The sequence below is a fragment of the Cololabis saira genome, chromosome 4 (assembly GCF_033807715.1).
Source record: "Cololabis saira isolate AMF1-May2022 chromosome 4, fColSai1.1, whole genome shotgun sequence".
Lineage (NCBI taxonomy): Eukaryota > Metazoa > Chordata > Actinopteri > Beloniformes > Belonidae > Cololabis > Cololabis saira.
This window is the reverse complement of record NC_084590.1, coordinates 46,153,803-46,173,246: the sequence shown is the minus strand read 5'-3', so window position 1 is coordinate 46,173,246 and position 19,444 is coordinate 46,153,803. Positions and strand designations below refer to the sequence as shown.

At 40.1% G+C, this 19,444-nt stretch overlaps 1 protein-coding gene across 1 annotated transcript; it reads left to right on the top strand.

The window, feature by feature from the left end:
• The first annotated feature begins 4,172 nt into the window (after window positions 1-4,172).
• capns1b (calpain, small subunit 1 b) lies at window positions 4,173-18,358 on the top strand. The gene is made up of 11 exons (XM_061719912.1): window positions 4,173-4,294; window positions 6,144-6,198; window positions 6,276-6,312; window positions 8,290-8,382; window positions 12,914-12,971; window positions 13,097-13,161; window positions 13,537-13,605; window positions 14,483-14,561; window positions 14,671-14,787; window positions 17,837-17,895; window positions 17,991-18,358. Exons 2-11 carry the CDS (start codon window positions 6,152-6,154, stop codon window positions 18,015-18,017), a joined length of 651 nt encoding a protein of 216 aa, XP_061575896.1. The 5' UTR covers window positions 4,173-4,294; window positions 6,144-6,151; the 3' UTR covers window positions 18,018-18,358.
• Window positions 18,359-19,444: the final 1,086 nt, after the last annotated feature.

Below are 19,444 nucleotides of genomic sequence, written 5' to 3'. Positions count from 1 at the left end.
TATTTGAGGATTTGTCCCATGAAGTCATCACACAAAATAGTTGTATTTTTTTAAAGCCACATTAAAATGACCAATTAAAGTTAATGCTTATGTTGACAACAACTGTGGGACCAGAGACGGCAGTAAATAAATATTTCTACCCCACTGAAGCACCCGACCACACAAACATAAACTACGGCTCTGACAACGTTATGTTGTTGATTTTAGTTGTGTTTTTAACTTTATGAAAGAAAAAAAATCACACTAAAGAGCTGCAGTTAAGGGTGGCATTTCCCAATAATGTGACCTGCAGTTCCTAACATGACCACCGGAGGGCGTGCGGTCATTTAATCACTGTTATTGCGTTTCTAATAGCTGTTGGCCCAAATCACTTTACCTGTGTGGCCACATCAGCTGCTTTGTGATAAAATAAAACAAAATAACTGAAAAACAACCTTTTCATAGGTGGTGGATGTAATATGGGCCAGACACGGCACATCTGCACATCTGCACATCTGCACGTGTCTTGTGTTGTCTTGTGTTGTTGGGGCCAGATGTGACACAAGTTTTGTCTACGCCTGTTGGGAAGGTAATAATAATAATAATAATAATAATAATAATAATAATAATAATAATAATAATAATAATAATAATAATAATAATAATAATAATAATAATAATAATAATGATAATAATAATAATATAAATAATACAAAATTAATAATAATAAATCATAATGATGATAATATTAATAGAAAAAATAATAATTAATAAAAATAATACATTTTATTTGTTAAGCGCCTTTCATGGCCCTCACCGTACAACAATCAAAATATAAAACCACAATTTAAACAACAGACAACAGCAGAGTTTGCAGCAGGACATAAAAGACGGTTGTTATAGGTCAAATACTGCCTGAAGTAGGTTTTGAGATCAGTCTTTTTTTTTAATTCTATTTTATTCATTTATTTATTTATTTTTTAGTTCTTTCGGTCCAACATCGACGATGGTACAACATAGCAAGAGCTCCATGTGAAGGATGGTCGGTCCTCAAATACCCCTTTTCCACCAAACTGGTTCCAGGGCTGGTTCTGGTTCACAACTCGTTCAACTTGGGAACCAGCTGAGAACCGGTTTGTTTTTCCACAGCTCGGGTGTTAAGGGGAGCCACATCATTTACGTTGCTGTGTTTGCGTGAAAGTTGCAGCAACAACAAGGTATTTGCTCTAACAGGACTTGGTCCACGTAGCTCCTCCGTGGACACATCTCTAAAAGACAGGTTGTCTCCTCCTCAGACCCATGATGCTTTGCTGCATCCAGATTCATTCTTATCTGAAAATGTCACACACACAGGTTATGACCCACGTTAGGTCCAGTTTACGACCCTCTGGCCCACTTGGCCCGTCCCAGCGCCGTAACTGAGCCGCAGGCTCCCAAACCGGTCCAGATCAGATCCACATGTGCGTTCCAGGTGGGACGCAGGCGGAATCCAGGCCCGGCCCTGGAAAGGGAAACAGGTCGGTCCGCTCCCTGCGAGACACACCCAACTCACATATCTCAAATATTTGTCTGCGGCCGTCTGCAGGTGAATCACTGTTGTGCCTCGCCCGGTTTTCAGTGGCGTTTCGGTGCCGAAGGTCGAGTCAAACATTAAAGGGACCAGAGACTCTGAAAAGCTTGATCAACTGGTCGGTTTGTTGGTTTGCTGTCCGTTGTTGCTCAACAAAAGGCTTCTCTGAAAACAGGCGTTGCTGTAAAAACGCCTCTCTAGACGCTGTCGCCACGTTATTAACTGTTGGCTTGCTGCCATCAGGGCCCGCCGGGCCTCTGTGGACTGGTTCTGGTCCTGGGAACCAGTTTACTATGGTAATCAGGGAAAACTGCTCCCTCGTCCTCATCGTTGTGACCTTTCATCAGTGGTGCACTGCATTATGGGATACATGAGGAACAGAGGTCATGCTGAGTATTTTGTTGTTTTGATTCTCCTGCCTGGTCCTTGCTGAGTGCTAAGACCCTCAGGGACCAGAACCTGGGGGTCCAGTTTCATGAAGTCTGACCGTTGGGGGGCGAGCTGGTTCTTGGGAGGTTTACAGATCTCAGATGTCGTGGATGTTGCTCCCCGATCTGGAACCCGTTAATTCCTACAAGTTTCACGCTGCCAGAATGTGACAGAAGTTTGGATCAACAGCAGACGGATCTGTCCTCAGTCCGGACCTGGGGCAGACTTGAACCATTTGGCAAAACTCCACCAGAAGGTCGCCTTAGTTCCCAAAACTCCCTCAGTTCTCAAAACTCCGGCAGCTGCTCTTCTCAGTTCCCAAAACTTTGACCGACAGTCTCCTCAGTTCCCAAAACTCCCTCAGTTCCCAAAACATTGGCAGCTGGTCTCCTTAGTTCCCAAAGCTCCAAAAGATGGTCTGTTCAGGTCTGTATAGTTCCCAAAACTCTGGCAGACGCTTTCCTCAGTTCCCAAAACTCCGGCAGATGCTCTCCTCAGTTCTCAAAGCTTTGGCAGACAGCCTTCTTAGTTCCCAAAGCTCTGGCAGACGCTCTCCTCAGTTCCCAAAACTCTGGCAGATCGTCTTCTTAGTTCCCAAAACTCTGGCAGAAGTGCTCCTCAGTTCCCAAAACTCTGGCAGATCGTCTCCTCAGTTCCCAAAACTCCGACAGATGGTCTTCTTAGTTCCCAAAACTCTGGCAGATTTCTCCTCAGTTCCCAAAACTCCGGCAGACAGCCTTCTTAGTTCCCAAAGCCCTGGCAGATCGTCTCCTCAGTTCCCAAAACTCCGGCAGAAGCTCTACTTAGTTCCCAAAATTTTGACCGACAGTCTCCTCAGTTCCCAAAACTCCAGCAGCTGTTCTCCTCAGTTCCCAAAACTCCGGCAAGCTGGTCTCCTCAATTCCCAAAACTCAGGAAGACAGTCTCTTCGGTTCCCAAAGATTTGGCAGACGGTCTCCTTAGTTCCCAAAACTCTGGCAGTTTATATAAATATAAAAATTCCTTGACTCAAGCCTGGTTTATGCTCCACTTTCATACATTCAAACATCTCTACGTCACTAGCCTTCACACCTCCATGTGGATCATTTGTTTTCATGTGGTTGCTAAGCAACACATCCACTAGGGGCCAGTGACGATTTGATGCATAAACAGAGACTTCTTTTATTTAACTTATGCACAAAATTAACGACGCGCACGATTCTCCGTTTTAAGACGTCTTCCAATTTTCTTCTCTTCTGTCTTTCCTTCACGTTTAGGGGAACTCAACACTGCCCCCCTTGATGTCTAGTGGTATTGCAGCGTTTTGCTGCAATCATAACCACAGAGACAAGATGCAAAACATTGAGCAAAAGTTAATTGTACCAATGTGCTTTAATGTTTTTTTTTTTTACAAAATCAAAAAATAGTTTTGAATCAATCTTAAATTAAGACCAATTTTATACCTTTTCATACTTTGTGTATATTTTATAAAAATTGTCGAGCGTGTGTATGTTTGCTGCTGCACCAGGGAATTTCCCCTCTGAGGGATCAATATTATTAATTTGAAAATAAAATTTGAACCTGAAAATTCTATTTTACAGTTTAATTTTTTTTTTTCAGTATCAGATCTTTTTTTCAGTTTCAGAACTTTTTTTTTCCGTTTCAAATATTTTTTTCAGTTTCAGATCTTTTTTTCAGTTTCAGAACTTTTTTTTTCCGTTTCAAATATTTTTTTCAGTTTCAGATCTTTTTTTTCAGTTTCAAATTAGCAAAACTTTTGGCCTTGATTTGGCTCCATAAAAGCACCATTAGTCAAATAATTTTCTTGCTCATTAATACATATACCTGTGGATCAGCCTGTACATTTAAAACAGGTGTTTTCAATAACAACCTACCATCTACCTGCAGAGGAGCTGCTTTAGTGATTGGTTGGAACAACTGCTGGACTGGATTTTTACTTTATGGCACCTGGATTATACACCTCTGCAAGTTCTGAATGTGTTTTTTTCTGATGTAAATGTGAACATTTTAACCTGGATGTCCCCAGAAATCACAGTCACCCCTGAATCCAGCTCCTAGTGGTCGGTAGAGGAACTGCATGATTTTTCGTCTTTCACAGAAACGTAAAGGGAGGGCGTTAGGACCGGTCGGATTGATGGTGGGCGGGGTTCTGTGGGCGTGGCGTGTGGGCGTGACTTGTGGGCGTGGCGTGTGGGCGGGGCCAGCCCTCTGTGTTTTCAGCCCGGAGCGTCTCCTGCTGACGTCACCGCCTGTGTTTCCTCCGGAGCGTCTCCTCGTCCTCCGCTTTTCTCTCCTCAGCAGGACAAAAACATCCCCGTAAGTAACACAAACTCCGTCTTTCTGTCGTTTTTACACTTTTATCTGAGTATTAACGCGGGTCCGAGCCTGGTTCTGGTGTGGAAACCCTCCCGGACCAGAAACTGGGGAGTGTTACACCCACCCGTGGAAACTTACACTGGAAAACTCCTGCAGGAATAACAAGCAGAACTGAACAAACAGCTGAGTTTAACCTCAACCTTACCGTCTTTACTCTTTATTCTATTTTACAAGTTCAAAACCGATCAAATCTGATTAGTTTGTGGATTTTTATCTCTTATTTATACCAGTGTGAATATTTACACATCTTTAAAAGTCAGATGAACAAATCAAAATACTCAGACTTGCAGAGAAAATGGAAATAAATCACATTTTAGCAGGTTTTATGGTGAAATAAGATAAGATAAGATAGTCCTTTATTGTTTTGGGTGTTACAGAAGCTCAAAGTCAGATAAATGTTCAGAACAACATGAACTCAGACTAAATAAACGATACAAATTAATTATAAGTATGAAAACTTTTTAAAAAAAATACAGAAAAAAAGAAACTGAACAAGTGTACTATAAACATAATAGTAAATAAACCCTTGTTTTCCCAAATTTTTATTAATTGTTAACATTTAGAAATATTTCAGTGTAAAGTGTTACATAAATCCTTAATATATAAGTATAAAACAATAAAAGCTGCTTCCAGATGTTTGGTATTTTATGTCCGAATCAAAAGTAAATCTGAACCGTCCGTTAATTTAAAAACTCCCTTTTATGGTTTTAATTTAATCTGAGAGAATATTTGATTAACCTTTTGGAGCGTTGTGGACTTTATCTGCAAATCGGATGTTTTTATGACAATAGCAACGTTATCTGTAATGTAAAAAGAGGAGTGAAGAGAGCAGTGCATCATGGGAGTTTCCTCAGCAGCAGAGGTGTCAAAAGTATTCACATTCATTACTCAGGTAGAAGTATAGATACTAGAGTTTAAAAATACTCCTGTAGAAGTTGAAGTATCAACTCAAGTTTTTTACTCAAGTAAAAGTATAAAAGTACTGGTTTCAAAACTACTTAAAGTATAAAAGTAAAAGTAATGTAAGGGGGGAAAAGCCATTAAGGACAAAAGCCATTGAAAATGAATGTATCATAGTATAATGTAAATATATTAAAGAACCATATATGTGTACTATTGAGCATTAACATGTGTTTCAGAGAGCAGGAGATATGATGACTAGTTGCCTATAAGTATTGTAATGGTGCAAAAAGTCAAACTTCAGAGACATGTTATCATTTATCCTAACCTTTATTGGAATGTACATCCAAGTTTAGTTGCAGGAATCTGAGGGAACGGATGGAAGAACAAAACTGGACAAGAACATCTGAAACAACCACAACCAAATTCACTCTATCCGGATGGAGCAATTTAACTGGATAGTTTTTTTTAAAGGCCGAAATGAAATAGAGTAACGAGGCTGTTTTTAAAATGTAAGGAGTAAAAAGTACAGATAATTGCGTGAAAATGTAGGGAGTAAAAGTAAAAAGTAAATAATTACTCCAGTGAAGTATAGATAACCAAAATTTCTACTTAAGTAAGGTAACGAAGTATTTGTACTTCGTTACTTGACACCTCTGCCCAGCAGCCTGGACCTCCAGCAGCTTAACTGAAGGGATGTTCAGGTGATCCGGGCACATTCAGACCTTAAGTTTGATCATGAGGGAAGATTATAAGTCTAATTTTAAAGGTAGAGGGGGGACCAGAACCAGAACTGGAGCATCTGCCTCTCGTTTTATCTTTGGACACTCCAAACCGGGCCTGAACGCCTCTCTTCTCTCTTCTCTCTTCTCTTCTTCTCTCTCCTCAGACGACAAAATGTTTCTGGCCAAGAACTTGATCGGCGGCATCATCGACATGGTGAGGTGAGACCTTCGTGGACCGCAGCAGGTTCTGGTTCTGGTTCTGGTTCAGAGATGACGTGTCTTTTCTGTCTCCACAGCAACATCGACCCGGCCCAGTTCATGCCGTCCGACCCGGTGAGTGCTTATTGATCAGGTCTCAGGTTTTCTTCTCGTCTGCGATAAATGAGCACAAAATATTTGTGTTTTAAAGTAAAACAAAAACCTCATTAGACACAAAAGAGTTTGTGGGCGTGTCATTAAGCTTTTACAAAAAAATACAAATATTATTAATAAACTGGATCAATCGATATTATTTTATTTGAAATATTACATTTCTTCTTAAATTATTCATTATTCATGGATAAACAATTTTATAAGTAATGATAAGAATATAATAAGTATTTTTTATAACTTTATAACTTTATTTTTATGTATTTTTATTATGATGAAATATTAATAAATATGATTTTATTGAAAATAATAGAATTCAAATATTTTATATAAATTCTTAATTAATGTATACATTGTTTTGTAAATAATTTAAAATAATGACAATTACATATTTAATAAATATATTAACTATACGTGTTTGTATGTTACCTTCATTATTATGAAATATGAATATTAATGTAATTCAAATTAATTTATATACATTTGTATGTATAAACTGTTTCTAGAAATAATTAAATAATATAAAAATGTTTTTTATATCAATGAAAAAAAACCAGTTGATTTTCCTTTTATTGGTATTTGTTTCCAACTTTGTCATCAAAGATGATCAGGTTTCGTGCTCGGTTGTGATTTATCTGATCAATCAGTTATTTAGTAAATTTTTTACCCAATAATCGCTATAAAAGAGAGAGAATTAGAACCTGGAGCGGTCCAGACGAGCCGGTTCTGGAGGAAACCAAACACAGAACCGTCTCTGAGGCTCCAGTGGAAGATTTCCTGAACCAACAGACTCAGGAATGTGTGACGGTGGCACTGACAGACGTGTGTGTGTGTGTGTGTGTGTGTGTGTGTGTGTGTGTGTGTGTGTGTGTGTGTGTGTGTGTGTGTGTGTGTGTGTGTGTACAGAGTTCCACTCCCGTCGTCTAGAAAATTAAATGTACAAACATAGGAAAACTAATTATACACATGAAAAGAAAACAAGGATACATAAAAGAGAATACATTGAAAAATTAGGACATGAGATATTTTTTCAGCAATTTTTTGAAGGACATAAATGACAATGTGGACCTCAGAGACATATCTAAATGTTCCAGAGTTTAGGACCTCTAAATGAAATATTAAACTGATGAAAAGATGTTCGACAGAAGGGTAAATGTAGATTGACACTGTGTCTAGTTGAGTATGAATGCAAGTCGGATGAAAAACTAAAGAAATTATGAAAGGTGTCCGGAAGATCTTGCTTATTGTTGATAAACTTGTGCACAAATAAACATGATTATGTCTATTGGACATAGAGATTGATCTCAGGAATCTCTTCTGGATTGTCAGTAGTTTGTTAAGGAAGGATGGATAAGTTGCAGACCAGACAATATTACAGTAATTCATATACAGAAACAGAAAACTATAATCAGGGTTTCCGCGGGGTTTTAAAAAGTATTAAAAAGTGATAAATGAAAATTGCCAAATTTAAGGCCATTAAAAGTGTTAAATTCACTGTCAGAGGTATTATTTTTTTTAAATTGGTATTATTTTTTACCTTTTACATTTTAAGCAGTCTATTTTATTGTCATTCACAAAGTGAAATAAATGTGAAACATCTGGTCAACATCAATGAGTCTAAATCTGTTCTGTATAGTGTTCTATAGTTCAAAATCTGTATTAATGTTAAAAGGTCCGTGATTAACACTTAATGTTGTGACAGTTTTTTAAAAAAATCTGAAGGTAGTGAAAAAGGTATTAAATTGGTATTAAATTTAACATAAGGATTGCTGTATAAACCCTGATAATACAAAGTTAAGTGAGCGGAGCGATGGATCAGGGGACAGACTTTCCTCAGTATACCAAGCATCTTCATAGATCTTTTGCATACTTGATCAATATGGTTTTTCCAGTTAAGGCCTTCATCCATGTGTGTGTGTGTGTGTGTGTGTGTGTGTGCAGCCTCCCCCCCGCAGGCCTCTCAACTTCTCCGAGGCCCACGAGAGCGATGAGGAGAAGCAGTTCCGGAGGGTTTTCCAGCAGCTGGCCGGAGACGTGAGTTTGACCCGGATTCATCACACACCTGGACCCGGTTCTGCTCCGTAGCCGGGTCAGAACCGGAACCTCGGGTCTACGGGGACCCGGTTACAGACTCTGGTCCGGACCTGCAGCACCGCGACTCGTTCACTGAAGGCTTTGAGTGTCATTTCTGCACCCTCTCACTAGGAATGGGCGATATTTTACCGTTCACAATATAATTTTCCCCACGGTAAGAATTTGTCATCACGCGGTAAAAAACGATAAATTCCCGTTGATGATGTTTTTGTGTAACAAACATGGCGGAAGGCGGATCTGAGAGCGAGGAGAGGCTCCAGCTCTGGAACTGGTTTGGATTTAAAAAGAGTGACGAGGAGCAAACATCATCTATTATGTGCAGAGTCTGCAAAAACAGAAGGAAATGGTTGTTACATTTTGATATAACATTTGACTATTACGAAAAAAAAATTCAATAGTATCTAATTTGTGGCTTGTTCCAACCACAGGTTAATTTGCACATTGTCCTGTTCTTTATTTATCAAGTTGTATTTTTTTCTACTTTGTGATTTAAATCACAAACAAGAAAACTTGTTTTGGGGGCTCCAAAGACTGAATGTGGTGATAGATTTATAGTTAAAAAGGTGGAGTTGAATTGGTATTTTTTTTTAATCGTCATTTTTATTGTTATCGGGATAAATGCCAGAAATTATCGTGATACATTTTTTAGTCCATACCGCCCATCCCTACCTCTCACGCCGTGACATCATCAGCGTTTCCGGGTTCTGTTGCGAGTTCAGTCCGAATCCTCCGAGGCGGCGGCTCGTCCTTTTACTCCTCCAGAGATTCGGATCCAGCTAAACGCAGTAAAGCTTCACTAATCTGAGTGTTGATGGATATCGGAGGGGAGTGTGGTATCCTAGCAACGAGGGAGCTCCGCCTCCTGTTTGTGTCGTCACTTTGGGATGTTTCTCAGGTTTGGTTCTTGTTCTGATGTAGGAGTTCTGAGGCGTCTTAAACCTGAATTAAGGTTCTGCGCAAAGATCCTCTATACAGAAGATAGTGCATTACCGTTACTGCCAATGGTATGAAATGGTATCCACTTCCGGTCTCCTAAGTGGGCGTGGCCGCCCCTCTCCCCACATCGTTTTGGAACATACAACACTAGATACAGTACAACTTTCTTCCAAAAAGACTTAAATAATAACAATAACAGTATTATTAAGCAAAGAAGCAAGTTTTATTTTAGTTTTAAACTTAATTTTATCCGATGGGAAAACGATGAGAGCCAAATTTCGCGAGAGTGTGTTGCTCAGACAGAGACAGGTCTCAAACAAAGTTCATTTTCTCCTAATCTGTCGGTCTGAAAATTGCCATTTTGGTGTCAGAATGTTCAGAAGGTTTGTGGCTTTTGAAAAATGGGTCCCATATTTACTTAGGTTACTATGGGGCGAAGGAATTGGTAATAATCTGTGCTCATGTTCACTTTTCCCATAGGACTCAATAGACTCAGGACCTGCTGTCTCCTAAAGGGGCGTGGCAGTCACGTGACACAGATACAGGAAACACAACCGTAGTGGGCTGTCTCGTTTATTGAACGTCTCTGTTCTGCGTTAAACCAATGCAGAGCCTATGCCGTTGTCGTGACGCCGTTGTCGTGACGCCGTTGCCGTGACGCCGTTGCCGTGACGCCGTTGCCGTGACGCCGTTGCCGTGACGCCGTTGCCGTGACGCCGTTGCCGTTGCCATGAACCCTTCGGACTTCTCTGTCACTCCATTTCGCCGCGGTGCAATAAACCCCCCCAGATCGCTAGTTGATACTTTGTTTAGCTTCCGGTTTTTCTGGTCACAGTGAATCAAAGAGATATGGACAACTATTGTGCAAAAAAAAAAAAAAAATTCACACACACACAAGGAAAAGAGCGCTGAAAGTTCACGACTGCTTCACGAACCGGAACCAGAAATGCATTGCTACCAAGAGAACCAATCACAGCCCTCTCGGTCTGCATTCTTTGGGAGTTGCACGTCAGGCTACGGCGTAGCTACGGAGAGACTCCCGCGTAGCCGCCTAACCTACGGCGTAGGTTTAACGCAGAACCAGAATTCAGGCTTTAGTCGACGGGTCTTTCAGCTCCTCAGCCGGTTCTGCATCTCTGCCACACCTGTCAGGCCTTTCAGGCGTCTGACTCCGCCCCTTTCCTCTCACCTGTCAGGCCTTTCAGGCGTCTGACTCCGCCCCTTTCCTCTCACCTGTCAGGCCTTTCAGGCCCCTGACTCCGCCCCTTTCCTCTCACCTGTCAGGTTCCCTCAAAAACCGGTTTTGTTCTCGATCCTGCAGGTTCTGCAGCCCCGGGCCTCGTTCACGCTGCTTTTGTGGGGAGAATAAAATCCTTTCCCTCTGTTTGTCTAAGCCCCTCCCCCTCAACCTCTTGGCGTTAGAGCGTAAAGTTTAATTTGTGTATTTATTCTGGGATCAGACGTCTCCTGAAGCGGTTCCTGGTGTCTCCTGACTGACATGTGGGATCTTCATGTGGCCCCGGGGGCGAGAGCCGCTCTTCTTCTGCATTCCTGTCATTGTCTGGCTGGGCGGGGCCTCGTACCACGGGGGCGTCGCCCGGCGTGGGCGTGGACGGGAGTCGGAGCCTCCGTGACTCATGGCAGGGGTGTGGACCCGCCAGACCGGCTCGGTCTCCACCAGGACCAGGGCGGGGGTACGAGAGGCTCACCTGGCCGGGCTCCAGGTGGGCGGGGCCAGAGCTCCAGGTGGGCGGGGCCAGGGCTCCAGGTGGGCGGGGCCAGAGCTCCAGGTGGGCGGGGCCAGGGCCGAGGCCCGTGTCTCTTAAAGGGACGGCGACGCCTTCAGTTATGATCACAGAAGATAAAACCTCCTGAGTCTGCTCAGAAGTCTCTGATTCTAACAAATAAGAACATAACAAATATATATTCATGAAAAGACTTCTTTTTTTGTGATCAACTGTTTTTTATTATTTTGTTGATGCATACAATTAAATCGGACAATTATGGACGCAATTGTATAGCAAAAACCTTTAAATCACTCGTCCCCCCACCCACCCTAGAGATCCAACAAGACAACAATAACACAACAACAGGACAAAAACAGCAAGACAAGAAAGCAAAAAAAAAAAAGTTTTTAATTCAATATTCAGTTCTTTCAGTTTTTCAATGGCATGTGTCCATATTTTTAATGTCCAGGGTCCCGCACTAGGAATTCTTGCCACTGAAAGTTCCATATTCAGAAAATACTCCTGAAAATGAGCAAAATAGTCTGAAATAGTCTTCAGAAACAAGGTTTTATTTTAAAATGTTTAGAGTTTCTGCAGTGCAGACATGAGAAGAGACAGTAAAGAGGATTTTAAGAGATTTAAGATCCAGTTGGACTTTAAGCTCGTCTCCTGGTTGGGTCCAAAACATTTGTGTTGAATTCAGTTTGAGTGACTCAGAAAGGAGTTTTTCAGCAGTGAGTCAGAAGCCGCAGGAGCGGCAGGAAAACAGAAGGAAGTGGTTTCCTTTGGGTCTGAGTCACGCTGCCGGGTCGGCCGGGGGGGTTCCCCGTGGAACGCTCTGGAGGTGGAGGGTTCCCCGAGCCGGTGAAGTCAGGTCTGGACCCGTCTGGACCTTCAGCAGCGGATTTATGAGGGATTTAAGGACCGGTCCAGACACGCCCCTCAGAACCATCCAGAACCGCCACACACCCACCATGTTGAAACCTCTGTGGTGTCTGTGTACTGTTGCACGCTGGGAGTGGCTGTTGCTGTGCTGCTACCAGCACCGGTACCAGTAGCAGTATCAGTATCAGTACCAGTATCAGTACCAGTACCAGTACCAGTACCAGTACTAGTACCAGTACACTGCAAAAACTCAAAATCTTAACAAGATTTGTCTTATTTCTAGTTAAAATGTCTAATTTTAGTAAAATAAATCTCATTACACTTAAAACAAAACTCATCACTGGAAAAAACAACAATTTTCACCTGTTTCAAGTAGATTTTCACTTGAAATAAGTAGAAAAATCTGCCAGTGGAACAAGATTTTTTTTGCTTGTAATGAGAAGATAAATCTTGTCCCACTGGCAGATTTTTGTATTTATTTCAAGTGAAAATTTACTTGAAACAGTTGTAAATGTTCAAATAACAAGTTATTTTTCTGGTCATTAGAATCTTATAGGTAAGAAGATTTTTTGACTAAAAATGAGACATTTTAACTAGAAATAAGACAAATGTTCCTGGTAAGATTTAGAGTTTTTGCAGTGTACCAGCAGCAGTACCCGTCCTAAAATCAATCTAACTTGCAGATTTTCAGAGTGGAAGTTGCTGCCTCTCTGATCTCGCCATCGTCATGGAAACAGATCTCACTGATTGTGTGTGTGTGTGTGTGTGTGTGTGTGTGTGTGTGTGTGTGTGTGTGTGTGTGTGTGTGTGTGTGTGTGTGTGTGTGTGTGTGTGTGTGTGTGTGTGTGTGTGTGTGTGTGTGTGTGTGTGTGTGTGTGTGTGTGTGTGTGTGTGTGTGTGTGTGTGTGTGTGTGTGTGTGTAGGACATGGAGGTGAGCCCCAACGAGCTGAAGAACATCCTCAACAAGATCATCTCCAAACGTGAGTCAATGTCGTTAGAGGCCGACCTTTGACCTTGACCTGAAATGACCTTTGACCTTGAGCTGACATTTGTTGTTGACCTGAGACGACCTTGGCCTGACCTTTGACCTTGACCTCCCCCCCAGACGGAGGCCTGAAGACCGACGGGTTCAGCATCGAGTCCTGCAGGAGCATGGTGGCCGTCATGGACGTATCCTTCCCTTAGCAACGGCAGCATCTGTTGCCGTGGCAACGGCTGTTCCACTTTTGCTGGTGGCAGCAGGGATGCAGAAAGAAGATATCGAAACCTGCTAATCACAACTTTATGTTTATGACTCGAATCCCCCAAAATAAAGTAGAATAGAAATAGAAACAGAATAAATTAATGATTTAGAATTTGATGGCAACAAAAAGAGATATTGAAATCATCCAGAGTAGAAACTGGTCCCAGAATTGGGAGAAGTCAAGTCATGTAGCATGTCCCTCATGTTTGTTGGGTCCTGGTTGTGGTTGTTTGGGTCCGTCTCTGTCCCGGTTCTGGTCCGGTCCATGACTCTGAGTTTGACCTTTGACCCGCGGCCTGCAGTCCGACAGCACGGGGAAACTGGGCTTCCACGAGTTCAAGTACCTGTGGAACAACATCAAGAGGTGGCAGGTGAGTTCCCGGGACCAGGAACCAAGTCTGAACCTCAGCGGTTCAGGGTTCCAAATAAAAAGCCATAAGAATAATTAGTAGAAAACAATGTAGTCATCCTTCAAATCCATTATTCCTTTAGTTAAAACTGTTGAATTTTTTGAATTAGTGGGACCACAGAATTCTGCTAATTATGTTTAAAGCTCATAAGAAAGTTTTGCCAATCAATATACAGAAAAAATTAGAAAAAAGAGAAAATAAGTATAACTTAAAAGGAACAGAGATCTTTAAAAAAACAAAATTCAGGACAAAATGAATGGAACATTGTGTTTCTGTAAAAGTTATCAGTTTATGGAACAATCTGGATACAGAAGCCAAAGAATTCAAATCAAACATTACATTTAAAAGAATAATAAAAGCCAGTTTGATGAAGAAATATCATGATAATTGTTACGTTAGGTGGGTTTTCTTTTTTTTCTCTCTCTCTTTTTAGTACCATTGTCATATTTTTTTTCTTTGAATCAAAAAAGAATACGACTGTCTGTGTTTGACGACAGCTATTTTGTGTTATTTTATAACTTTGTTGTAGCTTTGCTTTTTTTTTTTTTTTTTTTTTTTTTTTTTTTTTTTTAATTTCTTATTGGAAAGTGTTTCTTTTTAATTGCGTAATTTGTAATTTGCTTTGTTTTTTTTATTATTACATTAATTGAAATTTGATTTCTTAGGAAAAAGGGACAGATAAAATAAGCTTAGTCTTCTTTCTGTTCCCTTTCATTCAAGGAAAGAGATTTGTTGTAATTATATTGAACTGTTTTGTTTTTCTTTTAATGAATGAAATAAAGAAGGATTTGATGTTCAGGGTGACCCCACTAACTGATGGTGTGTTTGTCGTCTTCAGGGCATCTACTTGTCCCACGATGCCGACTCCTCCGGGGTGATCGGGGCCCACGAGCTGCCGAGGGCCTTCAAGGCTGCAGGTGAGAACCGGGGACCGTTAGAGTTCAGACTGTACCGTTACAACATCCGGATTCACCTCAGACTGATGTGTGTGCGTGTGTGTGTGTGTGTGTGTGTGTGTGTGCGCAGGGTTCCCTCTGAACGACCAGCTCTATAAGCTGATAATCCGTCGCTATAGCGACGAGAAAGGCGACATGGACTTTGATAATTTCATCGGCTGCCTGGTGCGACTGGACGCCATGTGCAGTGAGTTCCTCCTCCTCCTCTTCCTCCTCCTTTCACTCTCACTTCTGTGACTCGTCTCCAGGGCGACCGCGGGTCCTTAAAAAGTCTTAAAAAGGCCTTTAAATGTCTTAAATCTTAATCCAAGGGTCTTAATTTTAGAGGGAATTCCGGTCATCATTACAAAGTTTATTGCCAGGTTGGGCGGGTTTCAGCCCAATTGGGCTGAAAAATATTGGACTGGGCGGGTTGATAAAATCTGGGCTGCTTTTCCTGGTTTTTACTAAATATTTAGGAGAAATTATTAACAAAACAGTTTACATTATGGCGGAGAAAAGTAGATTTGCTTTATTCTACTCAATTTTAATCTACTCAATTTAATTGTAGTCTTTGTTCAGAGCCTGAACTTTCTGTGGTCTTGCGAAGATTCATTTACTTATGACTTGAAATTTATTATGCATTTAATAATTTATAATAAAATAATAATATAATAAAATTATAATACTTTTATAATTACAAATAATTTAAAATGTGTATGATTTGGGCGAGTTTTTCATTATTTCGGCGAGTTTTATGTTGCGTCTTGGCTGGAACCTGTCAGCCAGATCTGGCAACCTCGACCTCAGTGCTGGATTTCTTAGTGACTCGTCTTTTTGGCCTTAAATTTTGTTTGAAAATGGTATTAAAAAGTCTTAAATTTACCTCGGTCAAACCTGTAGAAACTCTCTGTCTTTTTATCTTTTATAAATTCCTCCGTTCCCAGGCCGTTTTTAGTTGTGAACTGTATTCATCTGTTAAAGTTGTACCAGAAATGTATGGGTCGGAGATAAATCGGAGAAAGTTGATTTGTGTCAGGATTGGAAGACTTCAGACTCCAAACAACCTCCGAAGTTCGGTGAAGAAGAAGAGTTTGACAGTGAAACGACTGCCGATATTAATCAGTGACGAGATCATGGACGGGGGAGGGCGGAGGTCATGGATCTGGAACTGGGGTGATGGTGTGTTGTTGACGACACATTTAATCGAAATCTAGGAGGGGGGGCGAAGGAATACCGTATTTTCTGGACTATAAGCCACACCTACATATAAGCCGCATCCACTCTATTTAAAAAGAAAGATATGCAAGCCGCAGATATTTATGTTAGATTAGATATTTACTACATGTACAGAAGGATTTTGAACTGTAAATGATGTACATGTTTGTACCTAAATAGATCTTTCCTAACAGTGTCTTTTAACACGGCAGCAACTTTGCTGATTAAAACGGGACAGAACCAAGAGAAAATAACTGGTATTTATTTATCTATTTATCTGTTTGAAATATCCTTCTACCTACTTCTATCTGCTAAAGAAGAAGTAGTGTATTCTTCTTTGCATTTATTTTGTCTTAGTTTTGATTCTAATTCCGGTTAGAGCGCCCCGAGCAGTGGAAGAAAAATCCACAGAATAGCTGCACCTTTGTATAAGCTGCATGGTTGAAAACCTATGAAAAAAGTAGCGGCTTATAGTCCAGAAAATACGGTAGTTTGTTTAGAGGGGAAGAACTCGTTTTCATGTGGGGGGGTAGTGGGGCAGTAGAACTGGGGTTGCTGGTGCGACAGCAGGGTGTCAAACATGTGGCGGCTGGAGATGGAAGTAAATGAGGGGGACGCCGTCCTGGGGCCTCGCTCTTCCTAGCGCTGCCCTAGTGGCTCCCTGGAGCTTTTTCAAAAATGTTTGAAAAGAGAAAAAGATGGGAGAGGGAAATACATTTTTAGTTTTAATATGGTTTCTGTAGGAGGACAAACATTCTTAATGTTTTCCAATGCTGTAAAAATGGGTTGAACATTTGCGTCATAGCCTGCGACACACGTTTCTACCAGCAGGGCGGCGCCAGGCAGGTGGCCGTTGGAAACAAACCGGCGGCTGTGTGATGGGCCATGGATCCCAAAGGGAAAAAGAGAAAAATAACTGAGGAGAAAAAAGGATTCAATGTTTCTTGGACTGAATCATTTGCATCCATTGCCAATGCAGAAGGATTCCCTGAATATTTGCTCTGCAGCGAGAAGTTGTCAAATAACAAAAAGAGTCATGTGGAAAGACATTCCCAGAGAAGGGCTGCTACATTTGCAGCCGAGTACCCAGTTGGGAGTGAGAGAAAAAGTGCGATTGCATTACTTGCATCACTTATTGTGTGGAAATCTGGGGAAATACATACAAAACAATCATAGAACCGATTTTTATCTTACAAAAAAGAGCCATTAGAGTTATAAACAAAGCAGATTATCGAGAACCAACTAATACATTATTCATAAATTAAAATGTGCTTAAATTCAGAGATTTAGTGGACCTTAAAACAGAGCAATTTATGTTAAAAATCAACAATAAAACACTTCCTGACAATATTCAGAAGCTCTTCCAAAGCAGAGTTAGCCAATATGAACTAAGAGGAACATACAGGACTGTCTCAGAAAATTAGAATATTGTGATAAAGTTCTTTATTTTCTGTAATGCAATTAAAAAAAACAAAAATGTCATACATTCTGGATTCATTACAAATCAACTGAAATATTGCAAGACTTTTATTATTTTAATATTGCTGATTATGGTTTACAGCTTAAGATTAAGATTCCCAGAATATTCTAATTTTTTCAGATAGGATATTTGAGTTTTCTTAAAATAATAAAAGGCTTTCAATATTTCTGTTGATTTGTAATAAATCCAGAATGTATGACATTTTTGTTTTTGTAATTGCATTACAGAAAATCACAAAATCAATTTTAATTTTCTGAGACAGTCCTGTATACACCAAAAATTATTTTTTTTATAACACCGACGAATTACACTTGTACTTTGGGTTTGTGGGAATTGAAAGGACCAATAAACTAAACTAAAAAAAAAAAAAAAAAACTTCTGGAGAAATTACAGGAGCGCAAAGATAGATTTAAGAAGTGGATTGTATCTCCAAACTCCACTTTGCTGCAACCCGGGAGATAATAAAGCGTGGAAAACCGACATTTTGCGCTCCAGACATAATTTTTTGTTTGTTTTTTGGTCTAATGCCGGTGCTGATGGTTCTTCTCGTGTTCTGCAGGAGCGTTTAAGACGCTGGACAAGGACGACAACGGCTCCATCCAGCTGGACGTCAAGGAGGTGAAGCACTTTACTGGCCCGGGTTCGGCAGCCAGACCCGCCGGTACCGAGCTAGTGATCCGACTCTGTTTCTGTTTCTGTTTCTGTTTCTGCAGTGGCTCCAGCTGACCATGTACTCGTGAGGCGGAGGCCAGAAGTTGCTCCACAAAAACCAAAACATTATTTTTCCCGCATCCCTTCCTCTCCTTTATGCTAACAACCGTGCAACAGCCTGAAACTCTGTTTTACCCACAAAGGCAGGACCAAAAACCCCAAACCAAAAACCCAAACTGGAGATTTCGATGAAAGGGACCAAAGTGGAGCCGCGGCGGCGTCTCCCTCCGGCCACCAGGGGGCGCTGCAACATCTCCACTGCACAGATTTATGTTTTCATTTGAAAAGTTTTTACCTTTTTTGAAGCTGGACTTGTTTCTGCAAATGTTTCTGAATGTCTGAGCGAATAAAGTGAAACTGACTAAGCGTGTTTTGTTTGGGAGATGTTTGGTTTGTACAGAGTATTAGGGCCAGGCAGGAGAAAAATCAAAATAATGTTTTAGAGGAGGACGATTTTTTTTTTCATTATGCACTTCGAGAAAAAAGTTGAAATGTCAAGAAAAAAGTTGTAATGTCGAGATTAATGTTGAAGTACAATTTCGAGAAAAAAGTTTAAATGTATTTCAACTTTCTTCTCGAAATTTCGACTTTATTTTTGAAATTGTACTTCAACATTAATCTCGACATTTCGACTTTTTTCTCGAAGTGCACAATAAAATATAACACATTTAAATCTGTGATATTAACAATTAAAAATGAAGTTTGTTACTTTACATGAATACATCTAGTTTTGAACTTCAAAAAACAAGACATTGTGCATTTTTTCCTTAACAAGCAGTATTTCTGTAATCCCAGCCAATCTTCATTTACACACAAACAACAACAATGATATTGTTGTATTTACTTTTCCTTTAACAATTTTAATCTTTTGGGCAGATTGACCAACGTTTAGATGAAACATGCTTTATTTGTTTAAGTAGAAACCACAGTAAAAAATATCTTGCTTGATCTACTTTAAAAAAAATTTTAAAAATTAAAAAAAAATCATAAAGTCTTTGTATAAACTACTACATTTTTAGTATGTACAAAATTCATTTGCAAGTAAAGTCAACTTAATTTTTTATTTTTTTTTATTTTTCTTTACATTTTTTTCCTTTTTTTTCCTCTTTTTTCTTTTTAAAGTCAACTTATTTGATAAATAAAGTAAACTTAACTAAATTAAGTTAACTGTACTTGCAAAATGTATTATTCACATGCATAAAATTAAGTAGTTATATGAAGACTAGTCTTTCTTGATCTAGAATAATCTCATGCAAAAAGTTGATTTATTTAAAGTGAAACTGACATTTAAACGAGTTTCGTTCGGGAGATGTTTGGTTTGTACGGAAGAGTATTAGGAGAAAAATAAAAAATAATATTTTAGAGGAAGAATGTCGAGAAAAAAGTCGAAATGTCGAGATCAATGTTGAAATACAATTTCGAGAAAAAAGTCGAAATGTTGAGAAAAAAGTCAAAA

What these genes read in the sequence shown, in the direction of transcription:
- capns1b (XM_061719912.1), top strand. Translation starts at nt 6,152, where the DNA reads ATGTTTCTGGCCAAGAACTTGATCGGCGGCATCATCGACATGGTGAG. An exon ending in GGCATCATCGACATGGTGAG is followed by an intron (nt 6,199 to 6,275) that starts GTGAGACCTTCG and finishes CTGTCTCCACAG; the next exon opens with CAACATCGACCCGGCCCAGT. An exon ending in ACAACATCAAGAGGTGGCAG is followed by an intron (nt 13,606 to 14,482) that starts GTGAGTTCCCGG and finishes TGTCGTCTTCAG; the next exon opens with GGCATCTACTTGTCCCACGA.